The sequence below is a fragment of the Panthera pardus genome, unplaced genomic scaffold, assembly GCF_024362965.1.
Source record: "Panthera pardus isolate Hobbes unplaced genomic scaffold, ASM2436296v1 HiC_scaffold_17, whole genome shotgun sequence".
Taxonomy (NCBI): Eukaryota; Metazoa; Chordata; class Mammalia; order Carnivora; family Felidae; genus Panthera; species Panthera pardus.
In genome coordinates this window covers 10,264,838-10,292,376 of record NW_026526732.1, presented here as the reverse complement: position 1 = coordinate 10,292,376, position 27,539 = coordinate 10,264,838, and the positions used below count along the sequence as shown (strand labels likewise).

The 27,539-nt window shown below is 43.5% G+C and overlaps 1 protein-coding gene and 2 long non-coding RNA genes across 4 annotated transcripts in view; 1 reads left to right on the top strand and 2 right to left on the bottom strand.

Moving 5' to 3' along the window:
- The window catches only part of ZDHHC14 (zinc finger DHHC-type palmitoyltransferase 14), a 292,138-nt gene that overhangs the window by 165,579 nt on the left and 99,020 nt on the right, over positions 1-27,539 (top strand). For both annotated transcript variants that reach the window (XM_053904321.1, XM_053904320.1), the window contains exon 2: positions 7,505-7,665. In XM_053904321.1, coding sequence (XP_053760296.1) covers positions 7,505-7,665 — 161 coding nt within the window. The remainder of the gene's footprint in view (positions 1-7,504; positions 7,666-27,539) is intronic.
- LOC128777621 (uncharacterized) lies at positions 7,518-11,135 on the bottom strand. The gene is made up of 2 exons (XR_008422832.1): positions 10,749-11,135; positions 7,518-8,005 (listed from the first exon to the last, which is right to left on the bottom strand). It is a non-coding gene; the product is annotated as an uncharacterized LOC128777621 (long non-coding RNA).
- LOC109245360 (uncharacterized) lies at positions 13,343-16,034 on the bottom strand. Its single transcript, XR_008422831.1, has 3 exons — positions 15,819-16,034; positions 14,753-14,905; positions 13,343-14,591 (listed from the first exon to the last, which is right to left on the bottom strand). It is a non-coding gene; the product is annotated as an uncharacterized LOC109245360 (long non-coding RNA).

The window sequence follows — 27,539 nt, the reverse complement described above, 5'->3', positions numbered from 1 at the left end:
ACCAAAAAAGTTGTATTTAAGATTCACATGTGATCCCTCGCAGTCAGAAGCCCTGGTGGGTGGTAGCCATTCACTTGTCAACTAGACTCTCCCCGTTCCTCCTTTCCTGGGTAGGTCATAATTAATCTGCACCCCAAGTACAAATAACTCAAACCACAATGTACTATCTCTGGGAAGAGAATGTGCCAGGGGACAGAATACTCAAGTTAAAGACAATGATCTCTCATTTTGAATGTCACATATTAGCAACCTAGGGCGGTGGACATCCTTGGTGGGAGATGGGGGAATGCAGGTAGAGGCCATGGGAGACTCCGGAGCTGTCATCCTGGAGAAGTGGGTGGCCCTTAAAGATAACAGCCCCACATGCAGTGGACTTGGGACAACAAGAAGCCATATAGGACGTGGCTTACTCATTAACTACATCTTGCTCTATGGAGGCAACCTCTGGGACTTTGAGCAGGCATCCTTTGAGGTCAACCAAGTAACATTTCAGACGTAAAAGGGAAAGACAGATATGCTGTAACCCAAGATCTGCTAAACCACCTCCACGGGGGGTTTCTGACAGCACTGAAGTATCCTGCATCCTTGGAGAAGCCAAATGGAACTAAATAAATCACAGCCTGCAATATTCATGATGGATCACATCCTACTGACCAGTGGCCCCATCATATTGTCCTGCTGTGCCCTGGGTGCTGCTGCATAACAACTCTTCCAACTGTTTCTTATTCAAACTCATTAATAACAAGAAGGGAGGAATGTTGACCTGTTTTATTCTCTGCCATTATTCAAATAGGCATCCTCCTGTTGAATTTGGAATTTAAATTATGGAAAATCATATTCTACACAATTAATCATTTTCCTAACCATTTTGTAAAAAGAATATATACAGGGTGCCTGGGTGGCTCAGTTGGTTAAGCATCTGACTCTTGATTTCGGCTCAGGTCATGATCTCAGAGTTTGTAGATTTGAGCCCCACATCAGGCTCTGCACTGTTGAAGCCTGCTTGGGATTTTCTCTCCCTCTCACTCTGCCCCTTCCTGGCTCGCTCTCTCTTTCTGTCTCTCAAAAATAAATAAATAAACATTAAAAAAATCAATACGCATGCGTGCACACACACACATATACACACACACACACATAGTCCACCTAGAGTAGATTCTTTTATACTAAAAAATACTTTAGGGCTACAGATTCAGAAGGGCACATGCACCCCAATGTTTACAGCAGCATCATCAACAATAGCCAAATTGTAGAAAGAGCCCAAGTGTTGGGATGAATGGACAAAGAAGAAGTGGTATGTATGTATGGAATATTACTCAGCCATTAAAAAGAATGAAATCTTGGGGCACCTGGGTGGCTCAGTTGGTTGGGTGTCCGACTTCGGCTCAGGTCATGATCTCGCGGTCCGTGAGTTTGAGCCCCACGTCAGGCTCTGTGCTGACAGCTCAGAGCCTGGAGCCTGCTTCGGATTCTGTGTCTCCCTCTCTCTCTGACCCTCCCCCATTCATGCTCTGTCTCTCTCTGTCTCAAAAATAAATAAATGTTAAAAAAAATTAAAAAAAAAAGAATGAAATCTTGCCATTTGCAATGATGTGGATGGAGCTAGACTGTATTATGCTAAGTGAAATAAGTCAATCAGAGAAAGACAAATATCATATGATTTCACTCATATGTGGAATTTAAGAAACAAAACAGATGAATACAGGGGAAGGAGGGGAAAAAAGAGAGAGGGAAGCAAACCGTAAGAGACTCTTAACTATAGAGAATAAACTGAGGGTTGCTGGAGGTGAGGTGGGAGGGGAGATCAGCTAGATGGGTGATGGGCATTACGGAGGGCACTTGTTATAATGAGCACTGGGTGTCATATGTAAGTGATGAATCACTAAATTCTACTCCTGAAACCAATATGATCATATATGTTAACTAACTAGAATTTAAATAAAAACTTGAAAGGAAAAAAAATATTTTAGGGCTAATATAAATAAATGGAAATCCATTAATACCAGGGTCAGTTTTATGCCTTTGATATGGACTGTGTTTATTTCTGATTGTGGTACACCAGCACATTTCCAAGGCTTCATACAGTGGTAAGGTTGTTTTTTATATGACAGTAAGTATAACCAAGGTAATGTCATACTTTATGCCACAAATACCTTTTAATGACCCTCTAGAGCTTGAGTTCCTTGCTCTTAACTCCAGAATGATATCACAGTCAGAGATTTAATCAATAGACTTGCAGCAATCGATTTTTATTACCAGCTCTTCATAAAAGTTCCATGTCACTGTCCAAACATGGACTTACAGTCTAAATAACGTAATGGACACGCCCTGAGGAGCACCTATCCCCGAAGCCCACCGCACCACACCGCGTCATAGAGCTGGGATTCAGCCCCATATGAACATTTGGATTCCAAGTTTGATTCAGTAGTAAATGTGCTTTTGATTGTCACTTTATGCTGAATCTTAGTGGGGCCATCTTTTAAAATCTTCTCTCTAATTGTCTAATTCCTATTGCAAGAAAATGTTCCCTTTACGAAGCCAGGAGTATATACTAAGGGCTATTTACCAGATTATGGTGTCCTCAGTCTCTTAAATGTTTGGTTATTTAACTTGAAGCTTTTCACATTTTTTAAGAAAAATCGGAAGCCCATTAAAGGGTATTAATTATGTTAGTATTTGCCAGAAAACACTCGAGGAAAGCAATGATTTTTTTTAATGTAGAGCAAAATCAGTTGAATTTAAAAAGTCCTTTCCATAATTGAACTGAGTGCTTTCACAAAGTGCTTATCTTTAGGTTAGAGAGTCTTGTGTTCCTTTTATCTACATTCTTTGTATCTTCTGGCCCTCTTTGCCAAATACACTGTTCTACTAAGAGATTCTTCTAAGAATCTCTGAGGATGTTCAAAAAGGTTATAAGTGTCTGGAAGTTTGGGCAGGGTCACACTGATGCAGGAATGACAGTGAACAATTTTTTATGGTTTCCTGTGAGTCCCATGAAGAGAAGTCACAACTGACAATCCAGCGAGTGAAATGTGACACGAGAGACCGGTGATGGTTGTTTCATTCTGTTTCTGCAGGGCAGTTGGTATGGGAAAGATGAACGAGATGTTAGAAATGTCATAAATTGTTGTGTCTCTAAATCAGGTGTTTCTCTTGGAGACCCCAGTCTGCCTGCCTGCAGGCCATGCCTCCCAGTCGTTTTGGGGGTCACTCATCCACCTTCTTAGAGTTGTTGGAAAGTCATCTTTACCGTGACCTAGTCTTCAGGTCTCTGTCTCATTCACCATGCCTCTTCAAGACCAGATGTTCTAACATGCCTGATGCTGGCCTCGGCAAAGGGAATCATGCCCTGTGGTCCTTGAGGCCTGGACACTTTCTGGGATACCCTTGCCATCCCATCAGAGATCTCACTACCTCCTCTGCAAGCACAGCACAGGAATGGGGTGCTGGTCCCTAACATTCCCAGGACTGAGCCCCCTGTCCACCTCCTTGTCTGGAACAAAGCTTTCGTCTCTACTCTCTCTGTTTGTTTCGGCTTGAATATCTGCAAGCGTATCCCCTGGTGGGTGGCCCATCCAGAAGGTGATTTCCATTCCAGATCCTACAATCTTGTGATTCCCTGTTGTGTTCCTTGATGATGCCCATGAGGTTACTGAACGTGGTGACAACAGACTGACCACGGTCATTGCAGATCCGATCCTCACTCAGCTCCAGGCATGGCATTGGTTCCCACTCTGCCACTCGCCACCTCCGTGGAGTCAAGGGACAGTGATAATGGGCCAGGGTGCAGTGCTTAAAGCTGTTCTTGTGCCTGGATCCCCAGATCCCAGCTGGTGTAGACTAGAGTCTCCCTGACTCCTCACAGTCCTTGCTGAATGTCTGCTCCTAGGACTGAAAGACAGCGAAGGGGTTTCGTAGAATTGAGTTGGGCCATGCTCTTCAATTGGTAGCTCAAATGCCTTCTGGATATGGGTCTGTTCAAGTTTTCTATTTCTTCCTGTTTGAGTTTTGGAAGTGTGTGGGTGCTTAGGAATTTGTCCATTTCTTCCAGGTTGTCCAGTTTGTTGGCATATAATTTTTTCATAGTATTCCCTGATAATTGCTTGTATTTCTGAGGGATTGGTTGTAATAATTACATTTTCAGGAAGAAATAGAAAACTTGAACAGACCCATAACCAATGAAGAAATTGAATCAGTTATCAAAAATCTCCCAACAATAAGAGTCCAGGACCAGATGGCTTCCCAGGGGAATTCTACCAGACATTTAAAGTAGAGATAGTACCTATCCTTCTCAAGCTGTTCCAAAAAATAGAAAGGGAAGGAAAATTTCCAGACTTATTCTATGAATCCATCATTACTTTGATTCCTAAACCAGACAGAGACCCAGCAAAAAAAGAGAACTACAGGCCAATATCCCTGATGAATATGGATGCAGAAATTCTCAATAAGGTACTAACACATCGAATTCAACAGCATATAAAAAGAATTATTCACCATGATCAAGTGGGATTCATTCCTGGGCTGCAGGGCTGGTTCAACATTCACAAATCAATCAATGTGATACATCACATTAATAAAAGAAAAGATAAGAACCATATGATCCTGTCAATTGATGCAGAAAAAGCATTTGACAAAATTCAGCATCCTTTCTTAATAAAAACCCTCAAGAAAGTCGGGATAGAAGGAACATACTTAAACATCATAGAAGCCACTTATGAAAAGCCCACAGCTAGTATCATCCTCAATGGGGAAAAACTGAGAGCTTTCTCCCTGAGATCAGGAACACGACAGGGATGTCCACTCTCACCACTGTTGTTTAACATAGTGTTGGAAGTTCTAGCATCAGAATCAGACAACAAAAGGAAATCAAAGGCATCAAAATTAGCAAAGATAAAGTCAAGCTTTCACTTTTTGCAGATGACATGATATTATACATGGAAAACCCTATAGACTCCACCAAAAGTCTGCTAGAACTGATACATGAATTCAGCAAAGTCTCAGGATACAAAATCAGTGTACAGAGATCAGTTGCATTCTTATACACTAATAATGAAGCAACAGAAAGACAAATAAAGAAACTGATCCCATTCACAATTGCACCAAGAAACATAAAATACCTAGGAATAAACCTAACCAAAGATGTAAAAGATCTGTATGCTGAAAACTATAGAAAGCTTATGAAGGAAATTGAAGAAGATACAAAGAAATGGAAAAACATCCCATGCTCATAGATTGGAAGAACAAATATTGTTAAAATGTCAATACTACCCAAAGCAATCTACACATTCAATGCAATCCCAATCAAAATTGCACCAGCATTCTTCTCGAAGCTAGAACAAGCAATCCTAAAATTTGTATGGAACCACAAAAGACCCCGAATAGCCAAAGTAATTTTGAAGAAGACCAAAGCGGGAGGCATCACAATCTCAGACTTTAGCCTCTACTACAAAGCTGTAATCATCAAGACAGCATGGTATTGGCACAAAAACAGACACATAGACCAATGCAATAGAATAGAAACCCCAGAATTAGACCCACAAAAGTATGGCCAACTAATCTTTGACAAAGCAGGAAAGAATATCCAGTGGAAAAAAGTCTCTTTAACAAATGGTGCTGGGAGAACTGGACAGAAACATGCAGAAGGATGAAACCAGACCACTTTCTTACACCATTCACAAAAATAAACTCAAAATGGATAAAGGACCTGAATGTGAGACAGGAAACCATCAAAACCCTAGAGGAGAAAGCAGCAAAAGACCTCTCTGACCTCAGCCACAGCAATTTCTTACTTGACACATCCCCAAAGGCAAGGGAATTAAAAGCAAAAATGAACTATTGGGATCTCATGAAGATAAAAAAACCTTCTGCACTGAAAAGGAAACAATCAACAAAACTAAAAGGCAACCAACAGAATGGGAAAAGATATTTGCAAATGACATATCGGACAAAGGGCTAGTATCCAAAATCTTTAAAGAGCTCACCAAACTCCACACCCAAAAAACAAATAATCCAGTGAAAAATGGGCAGAAAACCTGAATAGACACTTTTCTAAAGAAGACATCCAGATGGCCAACAGGCACATGAAAAGATGCTCAATGTCACTCCTCATCAGGGAAAGACACATCAAAACCACACTGAGATATCACCTCATTCCAGTCAGAGTGGCTAAAATGAACAAGTCAGGAGACTATAGATGCTGGAGAGGGTGTGGAGAAAGGGGAACCTTCTTGCACTCTTGGTTTGAATGCAAACTGGTGCAGCCACTCTGGAAAACAGTGTGGAGGTTCCTCAAAAAATTAAAAATAGATCTACCCCATGACCCAGCAATAGCACTGCTAAGAATTTACCCAAGGGATACAGGCGTGCTGGTACATAGGGGCATTTGTACCCCAATGTTTATAGCAGCACTTTCAACAATAGCCAAATTATGGAAAGAGCCTGAATGTCCATCAACTGATGAATGGATAAAGAAATTGTGCTTTATATACACAATGGAATACTACGTGGCAATGAGAAAGAATGAAATATGGCCCTTTGTAGCAACGTGGATGGAACTGGAGAGTGTGATGCTAAGTGAAATAAACCATACAGAGAAAGACAGATACCATATGTTTTCACTCTTATGTGGATCCTGAGAAACTTAACAGAAGACCATGGGGGAGGGGAAGGGGAAAAAAAGTTAGAGAGGGAGGGAGGCAAACCATAGGAGACTCTTAAAAACTGAGAATAAACTGAGGGTTGATGGGTGGGAGGGAGGGGAAAGTGGCTGATGGGCACTGAGGAGGGCACCTGTTGGGATAAGCGCTGGTTGTTGTATGGAAACCAATTTGACAATAAATTTCATATTTTAAAAAAAATGCCTTCTGGAAAGCAGAAGTTTATTATATTCCACCTGCCTAAATGCCTTTAGTCTTCTTCAGAAACCGGCTTGCAAGTTCATTTCCATAGCTCATTAACCTCTTTTGGACAGATTAGCTCCAAAATATTGAAAAACGGTTTCTTGCCTTTAAAGGGTGCATTTGCGCTTCTCAGCTTTTGGACCAGGAAGGTGTTCAACTCAGGGAGGAAAGCCTGGGTCTGGGGAAGATGGTTCTAAGCCGGCGTCTTCTTGTCTTGTGCAGTTTCAGGGAAGGCCGGGAAGACGGCACAGATTCACTAGCTGTATTGATAACGCGCGGGGTACAAGCTCTTGTTCATCCTGCATTGATCGTGCAAGTGGGATGATTTTCTCTCCTCTGCCAGTGTCTTTCCCGAGTAGCACTGTGGGAGCAGAGGGCCTGGGGTTTTGTGGCTCGACAGGGAGGGTGAAGCTGTCCACAAGAGAGAATTGCAGACCTCCCCAAATGTAAATGCTTAACATAGATGAATTTTTAATGGAAATCAATTTTGCTCCTCCAAAGAAGCTTTCGGCTTCTTGGAAAATATAGACTGCTCACTGTTGATTACTGACATTATATTTCCTTTCTCTTTCCCCTCTCCTCCTGCCTTCCCAACCTGTTGGCAGCTGCCCATATCTAGCAGTGAAAATCACCCCCGCCATCCCCGTGGTTGGTGGCATTCTGTTCTTCTTTGTGATGGGGACCCTGCTTCGCACCAGCTTCAGTGACCCGGGAGTCCTTCCGCGAGCCACGCCGGATGAAGCCGCCGACCTGGAAAGGCAAATAGGTAACCTGGAAAGGCAAAAAAGCAGACGAAGTTCTGCCCTTAGCCTCGGGTCCCTTCCCACCTTGGCTCGGCCACAGTGTGGGAGGACAGGCCCAGGTGCCCGTGCAGGAGGGGCAGGCGGGACACTGGACGGTGACGCCTAGCCGGGGAGGAGTCCCGGAAGTCTTCGTTCCCGCCGCAGCAGGATGACCTGAGTAGAGGTGGGGTGTAAAGTGTCTGGAGGTAAGGCCCAGGGGCTGGCGCGCTGGAGGCGGGCTGGCGATGCCATCAAGTGAGGGTCGCCACCAAGTTCTGTTTCCCGATGCTTCTTGGAAACCCAAGCTCCTCTGAGAAGGAGCCTCTGTTACGAAAGACCCATAGTTTTAGGTGGCTGCCCCCTGCTCCCTTTATGCACTTCATGCTAGTTTCTGTAACAGAAACCTGGAGAGGTTACATCTTACGCCGCTGTCTGGGTTATCCAGCCTAGGACCCAGAACTTCCTTTATTAAGGCATGGCCAAGATACATATTTGTGATATATTATTGAGCTGAATAGCTTTGGTTTTTCTTAGATATGTATCCTAGGATTAAAAGTTTACAGCAACGCATTTTAAAACATAGTAAAACAAATCCTAATCCCTCACAGGGCAAACTTTTAAAGTTGTATTTTTGGTTAAGAAAAGAGAGATGCTTCTCGCTCTTAAAAGTTTGCATTTGTGACCATGTGGCTTGGCGGTGGTGCAGTGATAATCTGACAAGAGTGGCAGAGGGGCTGTGATCACTCCGTGTGAACATAAAGCTTAGCATGAAAACCCACCTGACAGTTCCCTCCCGCTGTTCCTCCTACACCGTGGGCTTCCCTTCCCAGGCTTACTCAGCCGAAAGACCCCCCCTGCTTTGCAGTGTAAAGAAATACAAGCGTGGGTCTTGAGAGACAGCACCTGCTGTGGTCTGCCATCCCCAAGTACCAAAGCATGACTGTGTCCTCTGAATATCTGCCTACATCCCTGTTGTCCAGGAGGGGGGGGGCAGTGAATGACTTAATGGTGGGAGTGTTTGGCGGGGGTCTGCTGGGCCACAGCCTTCTTGTGTCCTGAGGCAGGGAAGCAGAAGGAAGAATCAGCAGTGGAGAGACAGACCATCTCTTAGTCACCGCATCTTGGGATTTCAAGACATTAGTTATGAATTAATTTGTAATTTAAAGCCTTACATTTATAGCATGTGAATCATTTGCAAAGGCTACCCATGGCTATTGCTGAATTTGATCATATCCAAGCAAGTATTGGGTTATTACATCCATCTTACCAATAAGGAAACAGAGTCTCAAAGAGGCTAAATGGGAGAAAGTGGCAGAGCCAGAGCCTTGAACCCAGGTCTCCTGGGTCTCAGCCCTTATTCTTTCCAGGGCATCATGTCCCAGGGGAGAGACAGGCCCAGTTTCCTTTGAAACAGAACTGGGCCTATGGAAACTGCACGGTCTGTACCTACATCACATTAGCATGCAGCTAGAAAATCCTCGACTCAAGCAGTGTGCAAAGAGCCCAGCTCTTCACACTGGCCTTGAAGCATTTTCCTGCTGTGATCCTATTTGCTATCCCACCTCTTGGTTAGTGAAAGGAGCATCTGCAAAATCAACAAGATTAGGAACTGGGGATGATAAAGAGTGCCACCGGAATTCCCTAAGAGAGTTTCCGTTCTTCCTTGTTAATATTGAAGAGGTTGAGTGATTCACTGAAGTGCCGTATATATCCTAAGCAGTATTTTTCAACATGAACATTCTTAAAACCAGCTCTGCCTCATGCTCTCAGAGACACAGAATCTGTGAGAGAACTAGATGGGGTAAAGGATGAAACCGAATCTTGTTTCCTGTGAGGAAGAGCAGAGGGGCTTTAGAGACAGGCGAGCATGGCGGACATGAGTTGCTCTGCACATCCCTTCCCCAAGAAGCAACAAAAAAATTGGAAAAAATAGTCACAAACATTTCATGGCTCTAGAATTCAGCTGTATTGAGGAGCAGTTACTCATGAAAAACTCTTGGACTTTGGTTAAGTAGAGTGGGTGTCTATGACATTCTCACCTGGAGCTGCTTCAATCCCCACCCAAATTCCAAAGGTGATAAAGTTCGACCTGGACAGGGCAAGCTCTGAAAACCAGCAGCTTCCCTGAGGGGCCAATTTGCTTTGGAGTGAAGTATGGAAAAAATCAGTAACTGAAACTTTCACCTTAAGAAACTAGAAAAAGGACAAACTGAACTCAAAACAAGCTATAATAAGGCAGTATTAAAAATGACATTGGAGGGGCGCCTGGGTGGCTCAGTCGGTTAAGCGGCCGACTTCGGCTCAGGTCATGATCTCGCGGTCCGTGAGTTCGAGCCCCGCGTCGGGCTCTGTGCTGACAGCTCAGAGCCTGGAGCCTGTTTCAGATTCTGTGTCTCCCTCTCTCTGACCCTCCCCCGTTCATGCTCTGTCTCTCTCTGTCTCAAAAATAAATAAACGTTAAAAAAAAAAATTAAAAAAAAAAAATAATAAAAATGACATTGGAAATAAAAGAAATAGAATACAGAAAACAACAGGGTAAATCATAACTCAATGAGACCAAAAGTTAGTTCCTTGAGAAGACTAACAAAATTGGCAAACCTTTAACTATACTATCCCCCACCCCTTCCAAAAAAAAAAAAAGAGAGAGACAGAGAAGATACAGATTACCAAAATCAGGAATGAAAGCAGAGGCCTCACCATTGACCCTACAGATAGTAAAAGGATTTTTATTTTGTGCCACAAATTAGACAACTTAGATGAATAGACAAATTCTTAGAAAGCCACAGTTACCAAAAGAATGACTCAAAAAGAAATAGAAAAGCTCAAGAAACCTATAACAAGTAATCCTTACCTCATACCTTACACACAGTTTAATTCAAAATGGATCATAGACCTAAATTTAAGAGCTAAAATTCTAAAACTTCTGAAAGAAACATAGAGAAAATTTTCATGACCTTAGGATAGGCGAAGACTTCTTATATAGACACCAAAAGCATGATCTATAATGAAAGTAAAATATAATAAATTGGATTTCATCAAATTAAAAATTTTTGTGCTTCAAAGACACCTTTAAGGGGCACCTGGGTGGCTCAGTTGGTTGGGTGTCCGGGCTCCTGATGCTGGCTCAGGTCATTATCTCATGGTTTGTGGGATCCAGCCCCGTGGTTGGGCTCTGTGCTGACAGTGAGGAGCCTGCTTGGGATTCTCTCTTCCTCTCTCTCTGCCACTCCACTGCTTGAGCTCTCTCTTTCTCTCAAAATAAATAAATACACATTTTAAAAAGACACCATTAGGAGAGCCTGGGTGGCTCAGTTGGTTAAGTGTCCGACTTCTGCTCAGGTCATGATCTCCTGGTTCACAAGTTTGAACCCCGCCTTACGCTCTATGCTGACAGCTCAGAGCCCAGAGCCTGCTTCAGATTCTGTGTCTCCCTCTCTCTCTGCCCCTCCCTTGCTCATGCTCTGTTTCTCTCTCTCTCATAAATAAATAAATAATTAGTTAATTAATTTTAAAAAGACACTATTAAGAAAACAGAAAAACAAGCCAAAGACTGGGAGAAAATACTTGCAAATCATATGTCTGATAAAAATATCTTGTACTTGTATCCAGAATATAAAGATCTCTTACAACTCAATAATAAGATAACCCAATTAAAAATGAGTAAAGGATTTGAACATTTTTCCAAAGAAGATATATGAATGGCCAAAGAACACATGAAAACAGGATCAATATCATTAGTTAAAAGGGAAATGCAAATCAAAACCACAATGAGGTACCACTTCACACCCACTAGAATGGCTCTAATCCAAAAGACTTGAGGGTGACAAATGATGGTGAAGGTATGGAGAAATTGGAACCATCACGTATTGCTGGTGGGGATGTAAAATGGTGCAGCCACTTTCGAAAACATTTCCTTAAAATTCTTCAAGAAGTTAAGCATAGATTATCCTACAACCTGGCAACTCTATTTCTAGGTATTTATCCAAGAGGAGTGACAACATATGTCTCTGGTGTGCCTTGTACCTAAAACCCCAAAACTGGAAACAACACAAATTGTCCATCAGTGAGCAAACTGATGAACAACATGTGGTATATCCACATAGTGGAATACTATTAAGCTATAAAAAGGAGTCCAGTGTTGACACATGTTACAACACAGATAAACCTTAAAAACACACTCAGCAAGGGGTGCCTGGGTAGCTCAATCAATTGAGCATCTGACTTTTTTTTAACTTTTAAAACTGTTTATTTATTTTTGAGAGAAAGAGACTGAGGGGAGAAAACAAAGAGAGAGAATCCCAAGCAGGCTTTGCACCATCAGTGCAGAGCCCAATGTGGGGCTCAGACCCACGCACCGTGAGATCATGACCAGAGCCAAAACTGAGTTGGAATCTTAACCGACTGAGCCTCCCAGGTGCCCCAATAATAATTTTTAAAGAGGCTCAGACACCCAAAAAAACAGAACTCCAAAATTTACGGTATGGACAATAACCATCACCCACAATCTCATTACAGGAAAGAGTATCTTTTTTTAAAAAATAATTCTCTTGCTTTTTAATTGAGATACAATTAGCATAACATTATATTAGTTTCAGGTGTACAACATGATTCGATAATTGTGTAGATTGCAAAATGATCACCACAATAAATATGATTTACATCCATAACCATAAATAGCTAATAAATTATTTTTGTAATGAGAAATTTTAACATTTACTCTCTTAGCAACTTTCAAATATGCAATACAATATTAGTAACTATTGTCACCATGATGCACATTATACCCTTATGACATTTATTTTGTAACTGGAAGTTTGTAGATTTTGACCCCTTTTACCCATTATGCTCACCCCCACCCTCCTTACCTGGCAATGACCAATCCGTTAAATCTGTTCTCAGTGTCTATGAGCTCTGTTTTTTTTTAAAGTTCTTTATATAAGTGATATTATACAGTATTTGTCTCTCTTTCTCTCTTTATTTCACTGAGTATAATACATTCAAGTTTCATCGATGTTGTAGCAGATGGCAAGCTTTCCTTTTTTATGGCTAAATAAAATTCCATTGTATATACATACCACATCTTTTTCTACAATTTAAATTTTAATTAGTTAACATACAGTGCAATATTAGTTTCAGGAGTAGAATTCAGTGATTCATCATTTACATAGAACACTCAGTGCTCATCACAAGTGCTCTCCTGATACCCATCATCTATCTAGCCCATCCCCACCCACCGTCCCTCCATCAATGCTCAGTTTGTTCTCTATGGTTAAGAGTCTCTTGTGGTTTGTCTCCCTTTATTCTCTTCCCCCACCCCTTCCGATATGTTATCTGTTTTGTTTCTTAAATTCTACTTATGAGTGAAATCTTATGGTACTTCTCTTTTTCTGATTTATTTCACTCAATGTAATGCATTCTAGCTCCATCCACATCATTGCAAATGGCAAGATATTATTCTTTTTGATGGCTGAGTGATATTCCATTGTGTATATATACACCATGTCTTCTTTTTTTAGTTTAATTTTATTCTTATTATTATTTTAATTTACATCCAAATTAGTTAGCATATAGTGCAACAATGATTTCAGGAGTAGATTCCTTAGTGCCCCTTACCCATTTAGCCCATCCCCCCTCCCACAACCCCTCCCGTAACCCTCTGTTTGTTCTCCATATTTATGAGTCTCTTATGTTTTGTTGCCCTCCCTGTTTTTATATTATTTTTGTTTCCTTTTCCTCTTGTTCATCTGTTTTGTCTCTTAAAGCCCTCATTTGAGTGAAGTCATATATTTGTCTTTCTCTAATTTCACTTAGCATAATACCTTCCAGTGCCATCCACATAGTTGCAAATGGCAAGATTCCATTCTTTTTTATTGTGATACTCCATTATATATATATACACACCACATCTTCTTTATCCATTCATCCATCGATGGACATTTGGGCTCTTTCCGTACTTTAGCTATTGTTGATAGTGCTGCTATAAACGTGGGGGTGCATGTGTCCCTTCGAAACAGCACACCTGTATCCCTTGGATAAATGCCTAGTAGTGCAATTGCTGGGTCATAGGATAGTTCTATTTTTAATTTTTTGAGGAACCTCTATACTGTTTCCCAGAGCGGCTACACCAGCTTGCATTCCCAGAGCATCTGACTCTTGATAATGGCTCAGGTCATTATCTCATGGTTCATGGGATCAAGCTCCACATCAGGCTCTGCACTGACAGTGAGGAGCGTGCTTGGGATTCTCTCTCTGCCTCTGTCTCTGTCCCTCCCCTGCTCACACACTCTCTTTCTCAAAATAAATAAACATAACAAAAACGCTCTAAGCGGAGGAAGTCCGATCAGAAGGCTACATATTGTGTAGTTCTATGTGTATGAAATCTCTGGAAAGGGCAAATCTTTAGAGATAGAAAGTAGATGAGTGATTGCCTGGGGTGGGGGCAGGAGTGATGGTCACCACACTTGGACTTCAGAAAACTTGCTGGAAATGGCCTCAACTTGGGCTGTGGTGCTGGTTGCACAACCCAGCACATTTATTTAAGGTCATGACATTGTATATTTCCAAAGGCTAGCTGTTAGGTTTGTAAGTTTATAGCACAATAAAGCTGTCAGGGAAAAAGAGGAAGAGAGGAAGGGGAGAGGAGGACAGTGGGAACAGAAGAGGAAGAAGGGCCCACTCACCTCTAGTTGTGTGACGTTAGGCTAGTTGTCAAATGGCAATAATGATGCGTATCCTATAAGGTTCTTTTCAGGATCAGCTTAGTAAATGGTTGGGGTTTTTTGGTTGGGTTCTTTTTCTTTTTCTTTCTTTCTGTCTGTCTTTTAAGAAAAGTAGAAAAATTCTTCTCTTTTCCCACCTAGTTCTCTCCTCACCTTCCACATACATAGATTCTCATAAAAGAATTCTCGACCTGAAATGTGGTAGGAATAAATTGCACAGTTGGTCTAATTCTTTATAAGGAGTCCTCCCTCCCCTATATTACTTGGCTGTGGAGAATAAGATTCTGTTTCAATGAAATCTTAGCACATTTATTTTGTGCCATCTAACGAAAGAAGGAAAAATGAAAATTACATTTGGAAACTTCTTATTATTAGTTATGAATCCTAATTATCTGTAGTAGATGTCTCCTTACAGAAGCCCAGGATCGCCGCTGGAAACCAGCCATCTGAGTAATTGCTGGAAGCTGTGGGTGGAGGGCGGGCACAGCTCCCTGCCTTCAGATTTCTGCCGGGGAGTAGGTGGTGAGGAGGAGGAGACTCAGTGCCTCAGAGTCTGTTACAAGTCTCCTGAAATGCCTTACACTTCTTTTTTCTGGAACACCTTTCCTGATGAGTTACACTGCAGCTAAAAATACACCCAAGAATGGCTGCAGGGGTGCAGGGAGGTCTCACTGGGGTCCCTAAAGTCCCTGGACTCCTGCTTGGAAATGTGACCCTTTGGAGACTCAGCTTTTTCGGTTCACTTGGGGATGATAAGATACTAAGCAACTGATTTGGAGTTAGGAAAAAAAAATGATGAGAGGGGCACCTGGGTGGCTCTGTCAGTTGAGTATCTGACTCTTGATTTCAGCTCAGGTCATGATCCCAGGGCTGTGGGATCAAGCCCTGCATCAGGTTCCACACTAAGTGTGGAACCTACTTGGGATTCTCTCTCACTTTCCTTCTGCTCCTCTCTCCCACTCATTCTCTCTCTGTCTCTCTCTCTTAAATAAAAAAATAAGATAAGAAAATCTTTAAAAAGGAAAAAAAATTACGAGATACTGCATTATAAATCACAGGATCAAAGCATTTCATTTCAAGTAGGGATAGACCTTTACAGGGATCAAAATGGGGGAAAGTGGTGGGTCTGCCTCTCTACTTTTCATTATGCGTGTGGTCACTTCCCAGCCCCACTGGTCCTGAGGATGCCAAGAGAGGGAGTCCAGGACGAGTTGAAATGTGAACTCAGCTTGCCGGACTCCCAAAAGCAAGCCTAGTTATTTAGGAAACTCTCTCCCCGTGTCACGGTAACCCTGACACTACAGAGTTCCAGCAGGATCCGTAAAAGAAAAAGATGATAAATTGATCACAGATCAAATAGTTGCCTGGTGAGGGCGGAATTCTATCAAAGGAAGTAGGGTTGCCTTTAAAAAACTCACCTCTGTTGTGGCAACGGCGGAATCTGAAGAATTATTACCTCCACCGTGCAACTTTCACTGGACAGCTAGAACGCCACTCTGCTAGTCACAGTGCGTCTCCCTTCTCGGTCTCCTTCTGTCTCTTTCCCTCCCTCTCTCCTTTCCTCTCTCTCTCCCTCCTCCCTCCCCTCCTCCCTGGCCCTCTCCTCCTCTCCCTCCCCCTGCTTCCTCCTCTTCTCCCCCCCACCTTCTCCTCCCCCTCCTCCCTCTCCTCATCCCCTCCTCCCCCTTTCCTCTCCCTTCCTTAGCTTCTTTCTCCCTCTTCTCCTCCCCCTCCTCCACTCCTTCCTCCTCTGCCTCATCTGCTTCTTTCTCCCCCCTCCTCCCTCTCCTCTTCCTCCCCCTCCTTCTCTCCCTCCTCTTCTTCCACTTCTCCCTCTCCTTTTCCTCCCCCATCTTCTCTCCTTCCTCCTCTTTCTCATTCTCCCTCCTCCTCCCCTCTTCCTCCTCCTCCCCCTCAACTTCCTCCCCCTCCTCCTCTCCCTCCTTCTTCCCCTATTTCTCTTTCTCCCCCTTCTCCTCCCCCTACTTCCCCTCCCCTTCCTCCTCTTCTTCTCTTTCATCCTCTACCCTCTACTCTTTTGGTCAGATTCTCATCAACCTCTTTTCTTGAAGTACACAGAACCAATCACCGTTTCTAACACAAAAGTTTCATCTTTCCTTATTTCCTAAATTGGACTGGACATCCTCTAGAAGAGATGTTTAGGAAGCACGGCTGTTTCTGATCCCGAGGAAACACTGGCCAACCAGCCGCGGTTCCGCCCCATCCTACATAGCGCAATTCCTGGGAAGAGTTCCATGGGAACAGGATGTTTTCATCCGCCAATTTGACTTGCTAGAGTTTTTTTCCCTAGAGACATCTTAATTCTGTGTTTAAGAGTGGAAACATTTTAATTGGCATTTTAACAACCCTGATGGATTCTTGTTGAAGAAAAGACTTTGAGAATACTCTAAGCCATTTTAAGACCTTAATCAATTTTATCTGTTGTAAAGCTACACCATTTCCAGTTTTTCCCATTGCTGTTTTTATTTTACTAAAATTATTATGATTAGAGTCATTTCTGCATAAAATTTAAAACTTAGAATGTTTTCATTAATCAGGCTTTTTGTCATGAAAGTTGTCATTATGAATTTTCTTACGGAACCGTTATTTCTAGTAAGACAGATTTTCCTGGCGATTTAATTTTTTAAGTCAATACTGGCTTCTTTTTGTGTTGGTTATTTTTACTGATGACATTCACCATAAAATTGCTTTAAAATGTGATTGTTTCATTTGTTTTTGGCCTCACGATTAGTCTGTTGTCTGTGATCGATCTGTGATTAAACCTTCCTTAGACTTTGAGTCACTCTGTGTGCTATATGCTGGATGCCACAGTGTAGAACATACAAAAAGAGAAAGGGCGGGGTCATTGGTGGTTAATTTGATTGGCTTTCGCCAGTTTTCTTTTCAGAAGGTGATATTTTCTCACCCTTCCCCCCAATTTTTGTTTGCATTTCCCAGCTCACCTCCAAAATGATCCCAGTTTATCCGTTGTGTAATTGTTATTTGCAGTGGACATTTTGACCTTTCATGAACAGTTGGCCAGACCCGGAAACTCTGCTCGGACTTGAATTACACCTGCCTGTGTGGGATTCCTCCCGCCTTTGCCATCGTCTCTGCCCTGCTTCTTGCTTCCTGCCCCCTTCTTTAACAGAGTAACCATGATGCCACTCCATTAGCTTTGGCACTTTCTCTTCCATGCACCATCAGCATTTACCTGTGTCCGTTGAAGTAAAATATTCTGCGTGCTTTTCCTGTAAAGCAGTTGGTTGGTCGGTCCATGCTGAAAGATAGAATGATGGTAATAGCTATTTTTCACTGAGTGCCTCTCTCGTGCCGGGTATCATACTCAGCCCTGTCTATGTAGGACTTCCTTTATACTCACCACATCCACTCCATGGTGTTTAGACACTATTGTCCCTATTTTAGTCACAAGAAAGCCAGTGCTCAGAAAGGACAGTGATTGGTCAAAGGTCATTTGGCCAGAGCTGGGAACATAGGCCCGTCTGCCATCACCCCCTGTGCTCCAGACCACTGCCCGTGGTCTGGCTGCTCTGGGGAGCCAGGCTCTGAGTGAGAGTTTCTGGTCTTAGTGGAGCAAGTAGCCCTTCCTATTTTCCCTAAGTTGCTTTCTCCCCCCCCCCAGGCTGTGGGCATCATCCGACTCTCCCATCCTGTTGGCTGACTCCCCCATCATCTCCATGACTCAGAAATAGAGAGCCATGCCCAGCACATTGTGGCTACAGGGCCTGGTTCTCAAATCCCGGGCCCAATTGTGTGGAGAGAGTGGAACTGCCAGGAAAGTCCAGGCAATCCGACGCCCCTCTTGAAACTGACTGCCTTTTGTCCTTTGGGACTTCTGTCCTTTGGGACTCTCACTGATGCCCACATGCCCTGTGATACTCGTGAAGGAGTTAAGGGAAGAGGGGAGCAAGGTGGGCCTTTGAAGAAAATGGCATCCCAGGAATAAAAAAAAAAAAAGAAGAGGAAGAAGATTCCTTGTTTAAGGGAAAATGCTAGAAACATCTAGTGCGTACTAATGCCAAGGAAGGATAGGCAGTGATTCTCCCATACCGACACAGGGTGGCAACTCAGAATGTCAGAATTCCTCATTGTCTCTTTAAAAAATAATCCAGCCTGGGAGAGCTGGGAACCAGATGTCACAATTCGAAATTGTGGTATTTGGGGAAATACCACAAGATTTTGAAAACTCTAGTTCTGAGGGAAGGAAGGAGCCAGAGATTTTGTTTTTCCAGAGGATTTAGGAAGAGGGGTGTTTTTCATCCAGGATGTTCATTAAAGTCTATATTATGTCTTCTTCCTGTAGAAATCCAAATTTGCGGGAATGCACCGTGTTGGAACCGAGGCCAGTTTCTGATGTAAATGTATTCACGGGTTTGCGAGGTTAGGACATTTTACTGTGATGGTTGGGGTGGAGAATTGTAAGGACAGAGAAGAGTACTCTGCAGCTCCCACCCCTGCGTGGATGCCCTTTGCAGAGCAGTCCTCCAGAGAGCCTTGTGGGTGGCGAGTGGGATTTTCCTCCTTTTTACAGGAAGAGAAACTGAGACGAGGGCACTTGCTGAGATCGCGCTTTCTTGTCCATGCTGCGCTGAGCCTCTGAATCTGAATTGCTAAATCCACAGCGGTATTTTGGTGACCTCTGTACTCCCCATCCTGAATCCGCTGGGTGTCTCTTTTAACACAATAAGTCTTACTAAGTTGAAGGTTGGACTTACAGAAGTGTACCCATGTACACATTTGGAATCTCTTCTGGAGAATTAACAAACCCACCCTGAAAACAAAGGGATCGCTTCATTTCAGATGGCTCTCTCTCACGGCACCAATGTTACATTCTTTAGAGTCTGTTAAATCAGCAAAAAGAGCAATGTTGACATGCTTTGACAAAAGAAAGAAAGGAAGAAAGGAAGGAAGCGAGGGAGGAAAGAGGGAGGGAGGAGAGAGAGAGAGAGAGAAAGAGAGAAGAAACATACTATAATTATAATCAGTTCTCATATACAAAACCGCAGAAGGGGGAAGGTTGGTCCACCGACCAGGGTGAGGAAGAGGTCAGCTGTGAGCGAGCAGAGGAAGCCAGAAGCTGCAAGGAAGGGAAGGACAGGCTGGTGGCATGGAAGGGATGGAGAGATTGGGACCGCGTGGCTCAAGAATATGGCCAAAGGAAAGAGCAAGGGTCTGGAGCGTGTTCGTGGAAAATAGAGGCCCACCCCTCCCCAGCCAGGGGCACTGAAATGCACAGATTCCATCGATGAAAGAGCTTGGGGAGCCCGCCTCCCTGACTCCAGGTGAGCTGGTCCCCAACAACGCTCTGAGTCGCCAAGGGACCTCAGTGACTGTGGATATCATCCCGGACAACTCCCTTGGTTTGCAGACAACTGAGGCTCTGAGAGAGACAGGTGTAAATACCTATCCCTTGACTTTTTTGCTTCTGAAACCGAATCCCTAAGTCCTTGCTACACAAAGAGGGGTCCGTGGAGGAGCAACATCAACATCTCCTGGGAGCTTGTTGGAAATGCAGAACTTCAGGCCCCAGTCCTTGTCCTGACTGAGAAGCTGCATTTGTAACAAGACCCGTGAAGGCTGAGAAGCGCAGCCCTAAGGCCTCTCTGCTCCCACCTGGGGAGGGGGAACCAACCTGTGTCTGCCTTCTCCACCCGTGTTCGCTTCCTCTCCTCTCAAGTCCTCAGGACCGTCAGGCTTTCAGGGGGTTAGCTAACCAGCAGTTCATTTACCCGGAGCAGTCAGTGTAATTACCTCCTTGCAGTGCCTATAAGCAGCATCTTTTTCCTTATTATTAGTTATTAATGATAACCATATAAATACCTTCTCTTTTGCTAGTGCTTTACAGATTCCAAGATCCCTGTATGTTTTTATTAGTAGTAAAGTATATGGTGATGAGTGCAGGCTCTAGAGCTAGGTTGGCTGAGCCTGCATCCCAGCTCTTCCACTTGCTGTGTGACCCTGAGAAGTGTTTTAACTTCTCTGGGCCTCAGTTTTAGTGCAAATAAAATTGACCCACTGGGTGCAAAGACCCATTCCAGTGTTACCATCCCAGAGTCTAGAAATAAATCCTTCCTCCTCCTTTGCCTAACCTTGAAAATCCAGGAGCGTGAATACCTCAGAAGGTTTTTTAGCCTCTTCAACTACTTACACAAAAAGAGTGACATATTCTGACTTGTATTTCCCCAATAATGAGTGATGTTGAGCATCTTTTCATGTGTCTGTTAGCCATCTGGATGTATTTTTTAGAAAAGCATCTATTCATGTCTTCTGCCCTTTTCTTTATTGGATTATTTGTTTTTTGGGTGTTGAGTCTGATAGGTTCTTTATAGATTTTGGATACTAACCCTTTATCAGATATGTCATTTGCAAATATCTTCTCTCATTCCATCAGTTGCCTTTTAGTTTTGTTGATTGTTTCCTTTACTGTGCAGAAGATTTTTATCTTGATGAGGTCCCAGTAATTCATTTTGCTTTTGTTTCCCTTGCCTCCAGAGACGTGTCTAATAACGAGTCGCTGTGGCTTAGGTCAAAGAGGTTACTGCCTGTTTTCTCCTGTAGGATTTTGATGGTTTTCTGTCTCACATTTAGGTCTTTGATCCACTTGAATTTATTTTTGTGTATGGTGTAAGAAAGTGGTCCGATTTCATTCTTCTGCATGTCGCTGTCCAGTTCTCCCAACACCAGTTGCTAAAGAGACTGTCTTTTGTTCACTGGATGCTCTTTCTGCTTTGTCCAAGATTAGTTGGCCATACGTTTTGGGGTCCATTTTTCGGTTCTCTATTCTGTTCCACTGATCTACGTGTCTGTTTTGGTGACAGTACCATACTGCCTTGATGATTACAGCTTTGTAATACAGCTTGAAGAGCTAAATGGGTGATGGGCTTTAAGGAGGGCACTTGTTGGGCTGAACACTGGGTGTTCTATGTAAGTGATGAATCACTGGGTTCTACTCCTGAAACCAATAGTACACTGTATGTTAGCTAACTTGAATTTAAATAAATAAATAAGAACTATCAAGAGAATTAAAAGACATATAAAAAAAAAAGAATGACATATTCTGTGAATAATGTTAGAATGCAAAGCTGCCCGCACACCCAAGTAAATCCTACAAGTAAACTGTAGGTGCTGCAAAATACGAGATACTTAAATGACTCACTGGAATATTACTGGCCTTGTTTCTAACTGCTGTGCTTGGGATGATAAAGCAAGACGATGGAACAACAGCTCTTCTGAGTGAGGGAATGAGTTAGTCAGTCAATAGGTTTTAGAGGGAAGTCAAAGATAAGGCACTTCATCCAAGAATGGGCAGGGCGTGTTCAGCCAAACATGCTCTGGGACAGCAGTGGGTCCACAGTCGTGAGCGTGCAGGGCATGGGGAAGAAGGGAGGCGAGAATGGCTTTTCAGGAAAAGTCACTGGAGGAGGTTAATCAGAAGAGTGGGCGGGCTCTTTGTCCCTGGAAGTGGGAGGCATTTTCTTATTACAAGTGTAGAGTAGCATGAAAGGCCTCTCAGGAATAAAAGGAGACAAAGCACTGGGGGAGGAGAGAGGAAGTGGACCAGGGCGAGGAGGCGTGGCGGGCCGGGGTTGGGAGGAGAGGGAGGAGAGGCTGAGCAGGTGCAGGTCAGGGAAAGGATTAGCGCCCGTGGAGCGGGAGGGACTTAGAGAATGTGCTGTGGTCAAAGAAGCAATAGGGGCTCCCTGAAGATTTCTTGAGAAAAGCTTTTTTTTTTTTTTTTTTTTTTTTTAACAGTCTAGGGCACCATCCGTCATTCTGCTTCATAAAACATCTGCATGTTTTGAGTGTTTTGTGGCTGGAGTCTACACTGGGGATCCAACTTAACAGAGAGCCACTTGCCAAATAACGTACTCTTAGGGTCTCTGCTTATCCCTTACGTGTCGTCGACACCCCTGTGTCATTTGTGTGCTTGCATACTCTGTGAGATCAATGGGGTCTGTGATATCAATGAAACTACGCCCAAATAATCACCCTCTGAAGCTTTGTCATAATCAAACCAACTCACTGCTGGCTCTCCAAGTGACCGTTCTCCCTCCTCCTTTAGAATTCAATGCTATAGAGTAGGGATTTGCAGCCAGTTTTGGGAATGGGTGTGCTCTGTCTTCCTTCCCTTCTGTGCCCTGGAAAACTCAAGACTAAGTTATGGGAGACAGAGCAGCTGTTATTTTGTGTTTCTCGTGGACGAGTTCTGAGGTTAAGAATCGTCGCCTAAGAATATGAGTAGACTAATATCGGCCATGTAGTCCAGAGTCGGAGATGGGCATTAGGACTCGTTGCAGCCAGCACTAAGCAGGTAGAAGGTACAAGTGAAGAAGCCAGTAAAGGCTCTACTGGGGAGAATGGTGGGGCCCTCCGGTGAGCGCTTTTCCTGCCATCACGTTTGGTAAGGAAACAACTCCTCATAGTTTTCATTTATCCAAATTCACCTTCCGAGGCCCCTGAAGGAAAATTTTAACTGACACAGATGGGCAGAAATGAAGACCATTTATTTGGAAATGGTAGATTAAAACACATCTAGGAGAAAACAGAAGTACAGCTGGACGAGTCATATGACATACCATCAAAAATTTGGAGTGTGCACTTTAAGAAACTCTCTTTATTTTCTGTGAAGGATGGAAACTTGAAGTCCAAGGGTCCTTGAGTATGTGATGGCTGGGCTGCTTCTCATACTCAAGAGAAAGCAATAGAGTAGCAATGGACAAAAATCTCCCTGTGGCTCTCACACAACTAAAAGTAACACAGTGAAAGCAATACTGAGCAGCACACCCCCAGAAAGGTAATGCAAGCGCTGTGTGTCAGTGTAAATTTTCTAGTAGTGACATTTAAAAAAAATGAAAAGGAACAGGTAAAATTGATTTTAATAATGTATATGATTTAGCCCAGTGTGTCTAAAATATCATCGTTTAACATGTATTCCACATTAAGAAGGACTAATGAGATATTTTACATTCTTTTTGTTTTTGGTGTTGAATCTTGCCAGTGTTGAATCTTACTTTGCACTTAGGGGACATTCAGTGCGGACTCCTCCTTGCATCTCAAATGCTCAGGAGACACGTGTATCTAGGGGCTGGCATAGTGGATGGCACAGGTTTAAAGACAAAGAATTGGACCTAAGTAGTTATTAGAATCTCTCAGAATTATTGGTATGGTTTCATCTTGCTTTGGATCACTTCAGAGAAAAGCGTGGGAGAACGGCATTTAACTCCATCATTTTTGGAAAGACTTCATACATTCATTCATTTTTCATGTATTCAACATATCCTTGAGTGCTTGTTCAGTACCAACCACTGTAATAATGCAAATTATACTCTTAACAGATTTCTTTCTGTTTCTATTGATGTAATTGTAAAGCTATAAACAGTGGGATCCTCTGGAATACCCAAACAGAATCATGTTTGGTTTTAATGATATTAATGTTTTTAATACGGTCACATTCCATGCTATTGATTAGGCCACTGGTTCTTAAACCTGAACATACACCGAGATCATCTGAAAGGTCTGTTCAAACAGATGTCTGGGCACCGCCCCCTCCAGAGTTTCCAAGTCAGGGGTCTGGGGTGGAGCCCGCTAAATTTGCATTTTTGACAAGCTCCCAGGAGTTGCTGATGATGCTGGTCTGGAGGCCACACTTTGAGAACCACTGGATCAGAGGTACAGTTTCTCCTTTAAGATTCACCTTTTTTTTTTTTTTTTAATTTTTTTTAATGTTTCTTTATTTTTGAGACAGAGAGAGACACAGCATTAGCAGGGAAGGGGCAGAGAGAGAGGGAGACACAGAATGTGAAGCAGGCTTCAGGCGCTGAGCTGTCAGCACAGAGGCCGACACAGGGCTCAAACTCACGAACTATGAGATCATGACCTGAGCCAAAGTCGGACGCTTAACCGACTGAGCCACCCAGGCGCCCCTAAGATCCTTCACCTTTTATGTATCCCACACACCGGAAGGTAGAGCTGAGCATTTCTGGAAAGTTGAACAACCACAAGATTCAGGCGTCTCAGGAAGATTAGTTGGGGAATGAGTAGATGTCTTTCTTGCAGTCTATTTTCTAAGATATAGATGTTGTGACCCAAACGAGAGATTTGAGAAGAACACCCAGGACTGAATGATCTGGTGTGCACTCATCTAAGCGAAGCTTCTGTGTGGATACTTTGGGGACCAGCATCACAGATTGTGCCCCAGCTAGCCCCCTCTGCATGGGTCCTCATGGGTAGCTCTCTTTTAACCCTTGCCACCTATTTCCAAAGCTCACATGTGGGCTGGGGTGGGGGTGAGGCTCTGAGAAGAGTATCCCAGGGTTACTAAAGCCTCTGAGCACCACATACTCACCAAAAGAACATTGCAGACGTTACTTCCTATACCTCACGGGAGAAGTGAGCCTTTTGCCTCCTATCAAAGGATTGCTGATACCCGCTGGAGTTGCTGTCTGTCTCCACAATGTAGGACTGCCCTCCTCATGTGCGTTTGTCCAGGGCGGCTCCAGAGCCAAAACTTCTAGCTGGAGGGCACGCGGGGGCATGTATTTTATAAGATGTAAATCTTCCACACTCACTCAGGTATAATGGATCCGTCTGGGAGGGTGAGAGCTGGGTCATGCCAAGCATCAGTGAGACCAGAACTTTTGGACCGGATCTGGCAACATTCCTGTGTCACGCGGTTGATACAAATTTTGAAAGCACCCAGAGAAAAGGCCCACTCTGAATGGTGGCCTCTGATTCTTAATGAGTTTCTTTTTCTATGTAACTTCACCATGGTTCAGGCCTACCTTACTGAACTCAGAATGTCGCCTGAGCCTTGTCTAGAAGGACAGCACATACTCCCGCCAAGTCAGAGACCTTTTATGTAATTATTATTACAAGTTCCACCCAAAATGTGTGTAGTTCTCTGTAATAGATTGGAATGCTAGGCTTTTCATGCCAGCAGGTGAAGCATGGGCACTTGGGATGGGGCTGCTGTCTGATCTCCACTGCGATGCTGGTCAGCACTCCGCACAGAGCAGTTTATTAAGAGTCACACATGGATGCCTTGTGGCTGTCGCCTACGTTTCCTCAGCTTCCTCACTCAGGCAGGAGTGGTCAGGGGCTTATAAACCCCCATCCAGTTATGGGTGCTGCCACTGGAGGCGCCATTGGGAGGGATGGTCTTTTCTTCCTACTATTTATCTAGTTACCATCTTTGCAGGAAAGACATGTGACAGACTAGGGAAAAGATGCCAGGTGTTGTGTTCAACTTGACACCAATTTTGTTTTCTTTTAATATTTTTTAACGTTTATTCATTTTCGAGAGACAGAGTGTGAGTCGGGGAGGGGCAGAGAGAGAGAGAGAGGGAGACACAGAATCCGAAGGAGGCTCCAGGCTCTGAGCTGTCAGCACAAAGCCTGATGCGGGGCTCGAACTCATGGACTGCAAGATCATGACCTGAGCCGGAGTTGGACGCTTAACCGATTGAGTCACCCAGGCGCCCCTGGACACCAATTTTAGATCACTGACACGCCTTCCTCACTGTCACTTGCATTCTAGATAAAAGACATAGTTTCTCTTAATTTGGATGACCAGATTTTGCTGTTCTTACATGATATTAATCCCATGAATACCAACCGAAAGGTCAAGTTCCTAGAAAAGAACACAGATATGAAGCCAGACATGAACAGGTTGCCTGTGCACTGTGTCTGATGTTGATGGCGGTGGGGGGTGGGGAGTGTTTGCGTGACTCCCCCAGACCCTCCTGTCGTTGGACAGACTTTTGCTTGGTAACTGCAGACTTCTGTATTTTTCTCTCAACCAGCACAGGATGTTTCAAACATTTATGTGCCTATTTTTCATCTTGTGATGACATATCCCAGACATTTGATGAAAAATATTCCTGGCTGGCTGTTTAGTTAGAAAATTAATCATTATCAATTAATCAATCTATTTTCAGCACAGCACTGTTTTAAGTGCTGTGGATGAATCTGAAGAAATCTAGCCGGAGGCTGGCATGCACAAGTGAAACCACTGAAGACTTTTTTTTAAACAACAGAAATTTATTTTTTCACAGTTCTGTAAGCTAGCAGCCCAAGATCTAGGTGTTTCCAGGTTGGGTTTCTCCTTGTCTTGTCTCCTTGCCTCGCAGATGGCCAAGAAGGCTGTTGTTGTTGTTGTTGTTAAACAGGAACATCAATAAGGATAGGTAACTGTAATACAGGGTTTAAGGCTGTACCGTCGACAATTTGGGCCAGAGAATTATTTGTGGGGTGGAGGTGGGGGCTGTGCTGTGTTTGCAGGATGTTTAGCAGCATCCCTTTCCTTAACCCACTAGATGCTACTCCCCATGTTTACTACCCCTCTACCCCAATAAAATTGTCTCCTGACAATGCCAAATGTCCTCCGGGGGAGTGGCAGAAATCACCTGGGTGGAGAGCCACTGATGTAATGTAACCTGAATTTATGAGGATGGAGGGAACCACGAGCCTAGGAGAAAATCAAGAGAGATTTTTCTGGGGAAAACAAGTCTGAGCTGGATTTCAAAAGACAGGAGGACACGAATTGCCAGAGGAGATGGTGAATGGAGGGGCAGAGGGTAGGAGAAGCCGGGGGGGGGGGGGTGTTATTTCAGAAACTGATGACTGAAAAGAGAAATAGAGAGACAGGAGCCACCTTCCTTTAACTGGCATGGGTGGTGTGCATGGAGGAGGGATAATTAATGAATTCGGTCAGCAGCAGGTAACGCCTGCTCAGGACAGTTTTCAACAGGCCAGAAAACAGAACCAGGGGAGAGTGAGAATGGCTAAAACATGTTTAGCACATGCAGTAGCCCAGGCACTGTTTCTGTGCATTCCACACACTCATTCCCTTCTCTGCAATAGTACCTCTCAGGTGCTACTGTTATTCCCATTTTACAACTGGAGAAACTGAGTCTTGAAGAGGCCGGTAACTTCCCAAAGTCTCTCAACTAGTAAATAGCAGAGCCACGATTTAACCTCTGCCTGGTCGCTGAGCCCCTGCACTTACCTACGGCGCTGGGGCACAGGTTAGTTGAGGCAGGGCCGGGTGATGGAGTTCTCCGGTGGTCAAGCAAGGTTTGAAAGGAATAAAAAAAATTTGCCCGAGTTTACAGAGACAT